The sequence below is a fragment of the Pinus tabuliformis genome, chromosome 5_1, assembly GCF_031772625.1.
Source record: "Pinus tabuliformis cultivar Carrire ecotype Pingquan chromosome 5_1, CPIR1, whole genome shotgun sequence".
NCBI lineage: Eukaryota > Viridiplantae > Streptophyta > Pinopsida > Pinales > Pinaceae > Pinus > Pinus tabuliformis.
The window spans coordinates 606,826,563-606,839,511 of NC_142305.1; the positions used below are offsets into that span (position 1 = coordinate 606,826,563).

The following is a 12,949-nucleotide window of genomic DNA, read 5'->3' on the forward strand; positions in this document are numbered from 1 at the left end:
AATTTTTCTTCCTGGCATGCCTCCTTCAGCAAAGCTTCTGTATTAGGGAAAATAGTCTTTTGTAGTACTTTTTCTTCCCTTCTCTTCAATTCCTTCAACCTCTCCTCCACTGCCTACGAAAGTTGCAGGGATTCCTCCTGCCATGGTTAAGTCCTTTCCTGAAAGATGTGTGCTTTCCTCCACAGATCATTTATTCGAACCTGGAGGTTCTTCCCTTTAGTAATGCTGGAAAGCTTCTACAAGACTGGTAAGGTATTCACAGCTTCCAGGATCTCATCATGCCGCTTTTGCTTGGCCTGTAGTTCCTCCTCTATCTTCAAGACGTTTTGATCCTCCTATAGTGAGGTCCAAATCTCCATCGTATCGTTGAGCAGTTTTCCACAATCTGCTATCGTATTAGATATGCCTTTCAATGTTGAGATGAGGTCCCTTTGTCTCTTCCCTTTAACCTCTGGTGGAGTTACTGGCTGCAACCTTATTCGCAACTCTGATATCTACACTTCATATTCAAATTTTAAGTTAACTATAGTATCCTTTGATTCCTTGATTGCGAGGGCAAGCTTTGTGACCTTTTCTAGTGGTGCTTAATCCTCAAGGACCTACACGTCCAGAACTGTGGTGCAAGTATCAACAATGGCCTTCTCCAACTTTTCTTGTTGTTTCTTTGCTTCCTCTCTGTCATTGGTCAATTGCTCCAGTTCCTTCCTCATTGATGTTTTTTCTGACTCCACCTTTTATTTTAACAATGACATACGCTGCTCTCGTTCCTGTAATTTTAAAGTGATACCTTGGTGAAATTCATGTAGCATATGGAGGGGTAGTGTAGTGACATTCATATGGAAATTGTACCATTATTTGGCTCACTCTTTGTCTATTATTGCTTCAAACTTTAGTGCCCCAACTAGCACATGTAACATCCTGACACTAAAAGTTATTTCCAGTATTTGTTCTAGTTGCAACGGTTGGGTTACCTGCTCTGGTTGCCTCACTGCGTGCAGAAATGCCTTCATCTCCGTGATGCCCTACTGCACCTCAGCCAATATCGCTTTGTAGCGATTATCAATCTTGTCCTAGTTTTTCATGTTAATCTCCTGGATCTTCTCTTCTATCTCGTCGATGTCCCCATCAGTGAGGATGAGTGGCACTGCTCCCTTACCCTTATCCACTTTCTGCTTATTTTTTGGTTGGATTTTCACCACAAAGGGAAAATATTCTGATACCCCCGCATCGCTAAGGTGTTCTCTATGTTCCTATCCTCTCCCTATTTCCTTTGTTTCTTCATCGACATCTTTTCTACTCGTACCTGTGCCCTATGAGGCATGGGATAGATACAGCTAGTTGTGCTTCATAAATGCTTTTCTCCCACATCCTTCAACGGTAATTTCCTTTTAATGGTGCCCCTTTTTCCTTTCAACGGTCATATTTCCGGCTAACTTCGTCATATTTTCCCTTTGGCGCAGTCACCTTTTCTTCATCGCAACTCCTTCGAACTTCTTCATACTCCTAAGTATCATGCAATAATCTTCCTATGACAAAGTATTTTCCTGCAAAGTATTTTATAGTCTCGTGCCCACTTTCAACTGCAGGTAGAACTAAGACTTCCTCCCTTCATTTTTCAGTGCGAAGCTCTAGGGACTTACTCATCCCTGTATATCTTCAATCTACTACCATTCACTCGTCCTAGAAGCATCTAACCATTCAACTTCGCAAGCTGAACAAAACCACCATCTAAAATGTTCTTGACGATATATGGCCCCAACCAATGTGTTTTGAATTTTCCTTGGAACTTCACAAACTTACTTTCATATAATAATACAAGATCCCCTTCCTGAAATATCTTCTTCTTGATATGCTTTTCATGCCAGGATTTCTCCCTTGATTTCTGCACCTACTGATGGAATCCTGCTATGAATTTTTCTTCTTCTAAAGCTATTATTTGTGACATTCGTTTGTTCATAACATTAAGATCCGCCATGTTTGTGACACCTTCAATTCTCAAACTTGGCACTATGTATTCCATATGCATAACTACCTCTTATCCATATACCAACCTGAAAGGTGTCTACCTAGTCAATTTCTTACATTTAGTCCTATATTCCCACAACACCATTGGAATCCTCATGTCCCAGTCATCTATGTTCACATTTCATACCTTGTTCAATGCATTCTCCATAATCTTATTGAAAGCTTCCACTGTCTCATTTGCTTGAGGATGATAGGGAGTGCTCTTCTGATGGTAAACTTTAAATTCCTCAGTTAGTGTTTCAATCGTCTTATTCAAAAAATGTGTGCCTTGGTCACTCATTAAGATCTTCGGACATCCAAACCTGGACAATATATATTCAAAAATGAACTTCGCAATGGTTTATGCGCTGCAATCCTTCACCAATTTTTCCTCAGCCCACCTTGTCAAAGAATCAGTTGCAATAATGATATATCTTGTGCCAATCCTTTTCCTGATCAGGCTGATAGGTCCAACAAAGTCAATTTCCCATTTATCAAAATCCTGCAAAGTCACTTGTGTTACTAGTGGAATTTTGTCTCTTTTGGATGGCTTTCCTGCCCTTTGACATACATCACATGCTTGAAAATAGTCTTTTTCATCCTTATGCACTGTAGGCCACCATAACCCGGCTCTCAAAATATTTTGCACAGTGTATTTTCCTACACAATGCCCACCTGTGACTCCTCCATGAACTTCTATTGGAATGCTCTGCCTTTCATGTTCAGGGATGTATCTACGCAGTACTTCATCCAATCCCATTTTATACAAGTGTCTCACAATCAACGAGAAATCAACTGCTCGAACCAGCAATTCCTTCCTTTGCTTTGTAGTGTACTCTAGGGGCACCATTCCTATGGAAAAAAACTTAATAATATCTGTGACTTTAATTGCAAATAGTTGTGCATCGGGTAGGTTATCTTCGATATTTGTATGTTCTTCTCCTGTCTCTATTTTGGATAAATGATCAGGCCCAACATTCAATCTTCCTGGCTTCACTATAACTTTCAAGTCATATTCTTGGAATATTAACAACCAGAAATAGATATTCCCTCCTAAAACAGGCTTATTCACCAAGTACTTCAACGCAGAATGGTCTGTGAACATCTTAAAATGTGCTCCCAACAAGTAATGTATGAACTTCTGTAGTGCATACACCATAGCTAAACCCTCCCTTTCTGTCGTGTTGTAATTACTTTTTGCCTTAGATATCTTCCTTCTTGCAAATATTATGGGATGATCAATATCCCTTGTTCCTGGCTACACTAGTACTACTCCTGAATCTATACAAGATGCATCAACATGCACATGAAACTCTTTCTTCCAATCTAGGAAAACTAGAATCGGCGCAGTTACCATTTTTTCTTTCAGCACATCCAAGCTCTTTTGGCATTCTTCATCCTATTAGAAGTTCACATCCTTGTTTAGAAACTTCTCCATCAGTGCAGTTATCTGCGCATATCCTTTTATAAACTTCCTGTAGTAAACAGTGTGTCCTAGCGTAGTACATAGTTGTCTTACTGATTTCGGTGTTGGCAGGTCCAAAATGACTGTGATCTTCGTCGGATCCACCATCAATCCCTATTTAAAAACCACATGTCCCAATAATATTCCAAATGGCACACAAAATATGCATTTCTTTAGGTTCAACGATATTTGATACCGCCTACATGTATCCAGCATCAATCTTAAGCTTGCCACATGCTTCTTTAATAGCCCAAATATTTTCCAATCGTCTAAGTAAACTTTCATAAATTTGTGTATGTACTCCTTGAAAGCTGCAATTACAAATCTAGAAAATATAATAGGCACATTTTTCAACCCAAAAGGCATTACTGTATAATGATAAGAGCCCCATTCTGTGGCATTTTCTTATGTCTTTCTCCTAGCGGAATTCTGATCTGATGATACCCTGAGAAGCCATCTATAAAAGAGTAAGCCTCTTGTCCTCCTACATTATCCAGCACTTCATCTATAAATGGTGTAGGGAAAGGGTCATGTAGGCATGCATCATTTAATTTCCTTAATTCCACACATATTATGATTTCCCCTTTCACCTTATTCTCTTGAACTACCATGGGACTTACCCATTCAGACTCTTCAACAAGTTCAATTATCCCCGCTGCTAACATCTTGTCTAATTCTTCTTCTACGTTCTCCTTATACTTTGGATTTAGCCTATAAGGCCTCCGCTTAACAGATTTCACATCAAGCTTCAGAGGAATCCTTGTAACTCCCAAATCCCCTATGGTGCCTTTCATGTCTGAAAACTTAATGGGAAACAACTACTGGTATTCATGCAACAAATTTTTTATCTTGTTGACCGTGTCTTTGTCCTAGTAATCTCCTACGGTCGCATACTTCGGTTCAGCTTTTGTCCATATATTTACCTTCTTCATCCTTAGTGGTTGAATTATATCTAGCATCTCTATCTCAAGTCCACTCACTTCATGATGTCCCTCTGACTCTTTGATATCAATGTTGCAGGGACCTTCGTCCTCTTCTATAGTGAGATTATAGCATTCTATCACATTTTGGCTCTGTGGATCCCAATCAGGTTGCCAAATAACTCGAACTTCATTTTCAAAAAAGTTCTTCTTAACTATATTCAGGGTTGCATCTATATGTGGATAGTCATCCTTAAATCTTAATTTCATCACAAATTCATCCACCATCTCCACCCAACTAGCAATGCCATGTCAAAGCTTAGTTTCCAAATACCAATTCTGAGGAATTGTCTCCAGGGTATGGATGAAGCCATGCACCCAGTCTTCTCGTGGAATTTCTCTCCAAGCTGCCATATAGAGCTGTATATGGTCTCTAGGATCATTTTGGCCATCATACTTGTCTGCGAGCTCTGTTTCTACTTAGCCAAATCTTACCCACATCAATCTTCTACATTTTTTCCAATCTCCTATATTCTTCTTATGATTACCCCTTCATCTATCATGATTAGCCTTTAGTGCTTGATCCAGAGCTAACTGTCTCTGACCTTCTAGTACCTGTCTTCATAATATTTAAAGAAAGTATTTACATCACCCAAACCATCATATAAAGGTACTTCACATACCTCAGTTGTCATACATCACACTACTTTAGTGATCCTTACACATCTCCTTGTCGACACTTCATGCAATCTGTTCTGCCAGTTTTCCAATTCCTCTTATGAATCTGATGTGCAGGGATTATCTTCCTCCCAAGTCATCTTTCCATCTGCAGTGGGATTGATCTACTCTTCTTCCTTTGTTGTGATCTAATAGATATTATCAACGTCATCCGTGCTATATTCCTCCTTGGCAGGCTTTGTATACCTCACCCCTTCTGATGGATCCAATGGAACAATAACCCTCATATTATTGCTTTCGAATATCATTTTCCTTTTCTTTAGATTAATTATATCCACGTTAGAAAACGACCAATCCAATCCAAGCAACGCGAGGTAAGGATTACTATCACCCATTATCTCAATACTTCAAAGTCAGTGGTAGTGCGCACTCCATCGATGTCCAATGTGACATAAGACAATCTTCCTAAAGGTAAGATCTTCTATTGATTTTCCATCTTCAACTGAATAGTAGAGCATTGCAGCTTCAACTTACCCATCGATTCCCAAGTCTGCCTTGGCAAGACATTAGCATCATATCCCAGATCCAAGATTACCTGGTCCATGTCATACTCTCCAATCTGCGTTGTAAGCCTCATTTCCTTCCCAATTTTCTTTTTGTGTCTATGCAGATTATTCACTGCACACATCTCGCTCTGCGGTACCTCCTTAGAAGCACAAGAGTCTATATGTTCCTGTAATCCATCCATAGCCTTCTGATTCCTCAACAACTTCATGCAAGTCTGTAGAAAATATTTAAAGATATTCGATCCACCTCTTATGTCGCAACCGGTACTATCTCACGGTTATCCTTCTGAGACAACTGTGCAGTAGAGGTCAAGGACCAATCATCCATAAAACTTCACCTCACCTCCATGAATGTTTTTTTTTCCCTTAAGGATATCAAATACAGGATATTTTTCAGTAGTTTTCCTTATGTAGCTTCAGCTTCCTTTTTCCCATCGACCTTATCATTACCAGTTGCGGTTCCGCTTCTTGTTACAATGTCGATGGACAATTGATCTTCTCCTAGCTCAATGGTCATCATTTGGAAATTTTCTACAGGCTGCTAGTTTCTTTTCTCAGGAATAAGGACGAGACATTCTTCTATCACATGATTGAAATACTTGCAGTAATTGCATGTTGTCGTGGGGTTCTAACAATCTCTTACAAAGTGTCCTTCTTGTCCACAATTATAACAAATAATTTGGCCACGTCCTCGACCAGCTCCTCCTCCTTGTCCTTGAAATCATCCTCGACTAGCGTGTTGGCCTTACTCTTCATGTGTATTTCCTTCAGCTTGTAATCTATAACTATGAATAGTGCGCTCCATCATTAATTCATAACTTCAGCAAGTTTTCTCTGCATGGCCTACTTATCTACAGAAGCTACAAAACAACTTCTTCGAGGTATGTATGTATTTCTGTAATAGGTAGGAGTCTTTAGAGTGATGCTGACCTCGTATTCTATAGATCTCGCAACACTGATCTGGATTTACTGGATTAGACACTCCACTTGCAATATAATCTCTAAACACGGGGCATTGATCCTTATAATGACCCTCTACTTTGCATTTTGTACACCATACTTCTAATCTTTCTAGTATGACTTCTTTACCCTTCTTCAAATTTTGTAATTCCAAGGTCAGATTAGCTAGCTGACTCTGTATCTACTACACTCCTACATGAGTATATCTAACCAGCAAAGCTTCCAGCTTCATCGCAATCTCCAATGCTTCAGCTTGCATTGTGATCTTCTATTGTGTCAAAGGTAATCTAATATCTACTAGTAACGTGCCTATGAATCATTATTTGTGTTGTTGTGGGGGTATTTCAAAGTTCACTTGACCCATCAACACCTTGAATCGCTGATCCAACTCCCACACAAATTCAGTCGATGCTTGCTCTTTTAGCTCCTTGATACACTGCGATTCTGATTTTGGCTTCTTAAATTCTGACACCAATTCTTGCTTAATTTCATTAAACGTAGAATTCGGCTTACTTGTGGAGTATTTCATATACCATGTCATCACTCTCTCTCATAGTGACGTACCAATCTACGCCTTCTTTACATCGTCATTATTAATCTGTCTCACTGTCCATACTACATTAGCTACGAACCAAAACTGGTCAAGATCCTCTAATCCCAGTCCTTTAAAGACAGACAACTTAATGTCATCAGCCATTCTTATTCTTCTTGGTGGGCTAGGTGGAGGTGGAGGTGTAGGGGAAGTATGGGGAGGGGTATGGGGTGTGAGGGGGGTAGATGGATGGGAAATCCCAAATATGCCCTTATTCTTCTCAGCTCCTTAGTTCGACACGCCTTTAGGATGGGGAGGGGGATGTCGCGTGGTTGTAGGATTACTTCTTTCTTCTTCGCTCTCATATCCTAATAGAGGGATATATTCAATCTCAATATAGTTCTTTGGCTCTATTCTATATTGCTTTCCACTTTGTGTAGCTCCTGGTTCACGCTTATTTCTTCTTTACCCAAACATTAATTTGACTGCATTCGCAAAATCCCCTTTTCACACAATAACATCTTAATCTAGAGCTTCAGCGAATTTAAGAAATTACCTCGTGGGCCTTTGAAGAATATTCATTCAACTTCATTGTAGGAAACGATGATGTCGATCGTGAACTCAGTGATAAATCCTCCTAAAATGCTATCGATCCAAAACTCAACTTCCCTTGAGATATTGTTATCGATTCTCTTGATCCGTAGTATGAAATCACGATTCCACTCCTTAGGTTCGTCGCCCTTTGAAACAAATCTTATGCACAGTCAACTTAGACACCCACTCCTACAATTTAATGTGGAACAAACCAAATAATATATCATATTGCTCTTCGTAAATGCATTTCTATAACTAGTCTTCACTCGATAATCTAGGGTTTCTATTTTCTTTTTCTGCAAATTCCTTTTCTTTATGTTCGAACCACTCATGGATTTCTTTCTTCGACAGACACCAAAACATATCCCTTAAGCAGATCTCAATCCCGGAAATGAAACCATTTTTTGGTTCGAGGGGGCTTGACCCAGGTTCAGAATGTGTTGCGCACCAACAATGCCCTCAACTACCACCCCTTTCGACAATGATCTGTAAGCATATCACAGTCTCACTGAAGCAGTTATGGGAGGTTGCAGAACCAGGTTTTTGCAACCGAAAGGATATCCACGTAATGGTGTCGTGTATTTACTTCTACTTTATATTGATCTTATAACTTTGCATGCATAATAACTTCGCTCAAATGATTAAATTAACATATTCACTTTAAACCCATAAACTCTAACAAATAACAGTATATCTTACAGTTCTTCGCATAATCTAGTGAAAAGCATGCATAACCAGATACATAACAATAGAAAATACACACATAAGAGATTCAGTACTTCACCAAAACTTCTTCTTTATTAATATAAATATTTAGTACATATACTTCTTTGACCTACGCACCCAGCTGCAGGTGGTCTGTGCACTCAACTGCAAACTCTTTCAGGCCTCTGCACACTCAGCTACAGAGCCTTCCCCAAAACTACAGACTACAAATGCGAATACAAAGATTTAATTCACTTATGATGATATGATATGATATCTGATTACAAAGTATTACATCTCCTTATAGACTTGACACACTACAAAAACCATGGTCCACATACCATGGATCCACAAACAAGGACTAATACCCAATACCTGTTATTTGTCCCATCCCCCAAGCCCTAAAAGGTCACGCGATGAATATATTTTTCGCCATCTCTACGTGGTCCGCTCCTTCTTTTACGGGGTCTTTTACCCAAAACTTGGACCAAGTTGGGCCATGCCAAACAGTTGTAGGTTCTTGATTGATGTCATGTCCCAATATTTCTTCAAATATGGGAACTTCTTCCTCATCAGACTCAATAAGAATGTCCTTGGATTTATTATATACAATACTTTCATCAAAAATAACATCTCTGCTTACTTCAATTCGTCAATCTTCCTTAATGTAAACTCTATAATCTTTTGATGAAGAAATATATCCAACAAAGATGCCTCTTGTACCTTAAGGGTCCAATTTATACCTTTTGTCCTTGGGAATGTGTATTTAAACGAGACATTCAAAGATGATCAACGCTTGGCTTCTTTCCTATGAATGCTTCCTCCGGATTCATACCATTAATAATTTTATGAGGCTTTCGATTTTGTATGTATACATCATTTACATTTGTTTATCCCCACAAGAACTTGGGTAAGTGTTGGTCATGTAGCATGGCTCTAACGCATTCTTGAATCAATCGGTTCTTCCTTTCAGCCATTCCATTTTGTTGATTATTGTAAGGAACTACCAGCTCCCTCTTAATCCCTACTTCCTTACAAAAAGCTACAAGTTCCTTTGAGGTGTATTCTCCACCATTATCGAATCTTAGAATCTTTATCTTCCTTTCTGTCAAATTTTCCGCCTCGGCCTTAAACTCTTGAAACTTCTCAAATACTTCATCCTTAGACTTGAGAAGATATAGCCAAGTTTTTATAGAATGATCATCAATGAATGTTACATAATAGTGATGACCTCCAAGAGGCCTCTTTTCCATATGTCCACATACATTACAGTGTATGAGATCCAAAATCTCTTTGGATCTAGTGTCACTACAAGTGAGAGCTAAGGTTGACAATGTAGTGATAATCAATTCAGTTGTGGGGAACAGAGTACTTCTAGCATCAAGGATAGGTGACGCAGTAGCATTTCCATCTAATGTTGAGAGTGTGGTGGACATTGTGAGCACAATGTATGCAGAAGGAAGAAACGCATATTGATGTCTCCTGCGTTGATTCCAGCACTCTCGATGTTGGAAATTACGGTGGTAAGGGAGGTGTTGACAGCATGGATGGTGAACTAGGTAATATTAGTGACAAAATTGTAGATGAAAACTTTGTTCAGCATGTAGTGAAGGATGAAGGTGCAGGTGGTCAACCGAGATCTAAGGTTGATAACATAGTGATAAATAATTTAGCTACGGGGAACGAAGTACTTCCAAAATCAAGGATAGGTGATGCATTAGCAGTTCCATTTAATATCGAGAGCGTGGTGGACGTTGTGAGCACAATGGAAGCTAAAGGAAGAAACGCATTAGTCTCCTACGTTGATTCCAGCACTCTCGATGCTGGAAATTACGATGGTAAGGGAGGTGTTGATAGCATAAATAATGAACAAGGTAAGATTAGTGTCGAAAATGTAGAGGACAACATTGTTCCTAGAGAAAACATTGAAGGGGTGGATATTATAACACACTTTGACAATAAGATAACTAAAAATCTGATAGCAAAAATGGATAAGGACAACAATGACGTAGAGGGTATGAAATGCGTTCCTCAAATTAATATAGGATGTCGACTTAATTTGATAGGTGAGCACAGAGGTTCTGCCATTAATAATAAAAACAACAATCCCAATAAGATTGATATGAGCAGCGTCGATATGACCTGCATAGATACTCAATTTAGGGAAAAACCCAAGGAATATGGGGGCAGTAAAAATTACAGTGAAAATTGCGGTATTGATAGGTTTGTTTTCAGAAATCCAAATGTCCCTAATATAAGTGGTTCAAAACTATTACCTAATAAGAGAGTTGTTAATCTCTCATCCTTACCGCTCACTCCTGAAGAAATTAATACACTTAGCAAAGGCTTGGGGTTCGTAGTCTCCCCCAAGAACATTCCATTTGAAAGCATCATCTGCAACATTGAGAATGGGACTCAAGGCCTTTCATTGGATGACAAATAAGTATTAAGACAGGAGTGTTCCCTTGTTATGATGAAATCTAAGTGGCCAAAGAGTAATTTAAATAAAGAAGGGCAAGATGCTCTTAGATCACTTCGTAATAATGATAAAATAGTTTTGCTTAAGGCTGATAAAGGAGGAGCAACTATTGTTTTAGATAAGGAGGATTACATTCATAAAATGAATGAGCATTTAAATTGCGGTAGTTATAGAAGAATTAACTCCAACCCCATTCCTAAGGTTATAAAACAGGTCAAGAAGGCTATCATGGGATCGAACCTTGAAGATAAAATGAAAAAGAGGCTAATTCCATCCTGTGAGGTTATACCTCGAATTTATGGATTACCAAAAATTCATAAAGAAGGGGTCCCTCTTAGACCAATAGTCAACACCATTGGTTCCCCTACCTATGAATTAGCTAAATATGTGGCTAAGATCCTGAAGCCTCTGGTTGGTAACACAGACTCTTTTATAAAGGACTCTAATGATTTTGTGAAACTTATTAAGAATGAGAGGGTGGATAAGGATGATATTCTAGTAAGTTTTGATGTGGTTTCTTTTTTTATAGATATTCCTATAGATGAAGTCGTTCATGTTATAAAAGAAGTCACTGATCCCGAAACAGCAAAACTTGCAGAAATTTGTCTATGTTCAACTTTTTTCAGTTTTCAAGACCATTATTATGAACAGATATCGGGAGTCGCCATGGGATCCGTGCTCTCACCTATTGTCGCCAACTTATACATGGAGTACTTTGAAAGGAAAGCCATTGACTCATACCCTTTGAAAATGACTTGGTGGAAAAGAATTGTTGATTACACCAACTTAAAATGGACTCATGGCAAGGTTGAGCTAGAGAAGTTTTTTAATCATATTAACTCTATATCATCCCAAATCAAGTTTACTATGGAGCTTGAAGAAAACAGTAAAATTCCTTTTTTAGATGTCATGATCAGTAGAAAGGAGGATGGTACTTTGGGAAACTAGGTCTATAGGAAGAAAAAACACATGCGGAAAGCTATCTACATGTTGACTCATCCAATCATCCATTGCAAAAATTTGGTGTCTTAAACACTCTGGCTGTCAGGGCTCTTAGAATTTCTGACTCTGATCACCTAAATGAAAAAATTAAACACTTAACCTCTGTTTTCAAAGATATAGGATACAAGGAGTTTAGTATTAAGAAAGCTATAAAAAGAGCTCAAGGTACGGTCCTCTCTAGGGGTCCCTAGGAAAACAGGAAAGAAAATTGTGGGAAAGTGTACCTCCCATTCATTCAAGGGGTTACAGATAAAATCGCTAAAATTTTAAGAAAGAAGGACATAAACACTCAGTTTACAACATGTGGAACGATTAGGCAGAAAATGAGGTCAGTTAAGGATAACATAGATCATCAACAACTTAAGGGTGTGTATAAGATTGATTGCTCATGTGGCAAGAGTTATATTGGGGAAACAGGATGATCTTTGAAAACAAGACTTAAAGAGCACGGAGTTGATATTAAGAATGGGAGATCCCATACATCGGCCCTTGCGGAACACTCATCCAAAACCAAACATCATGTGTGTTTGGAGGATGCCAGAATTATTGCAAGAGAGGATCATTATCAAAAGAGGAAAATCAGAGAGGCTATCGAAATTATGAAATTTCCTCATAATCTCAACAGGGACAATGGAAATGAGATTAGTGGAAACTGGCTTCCCCTGATTAGACATATAAATCCCTCCAGATCTTTCGAGGTGTAGTATCACTGGTATCTTCCTCCCCGATCCTTAATTAATAGTTGTCTTAGTGATAAAAATTTAGGAATTAATAATTTATTTGACATAATAACCATTTATCTTTAAATAGATAAATAAATGATTATTATTAATAATAACTAATAAAACAAAATAAATTTTTTTATCTAGTGACTATAGATTTTAGCATTAGCATTATTAAAATCTATAAATTAATTTATCTATAAATAATTTATTTCTTTGCTAGTTAGCTAATTACGGTTAAATAAAAATTATTTATTATTAAAACTTAATAATAAATAGTTATTAAGATTATTTTATGATAACTAATATAAAAATATATATA

General features: G+C 38.2%; 1 protein-coding gene across 1 annotated transcript; it reads right to left on the reverse strand.

The window, feature by feature from the left end:
* Window positions 1-2,365: 2,365 nt before the first annotated feature.
* LOC149166375 (uncharacterized) lies at window positions 2,366-3,163 on the reverse strand. The gene has a single exon (XM_089430146.1). The coding sequence runs from the start codon at window positions 3,161-3,163 to the stop codon at window positions 2,366-2,368; it is 798 nt and encodes a 265-aa protein (XP_089286272.1).
* Between the last annotated feature and the right edge of the window lie 9,786 nt (window positions 3,164-12,949).

What these genes read in the sequence shown, in the direction of transcription:
- LOC149166375 (XM_089430146.1), bottom strand. Translation starts at nt 3,163, where the DNA reads ATGGTGTATGCACTACAGAAGTTCATACATTACTTGTTGGGAGCACAT.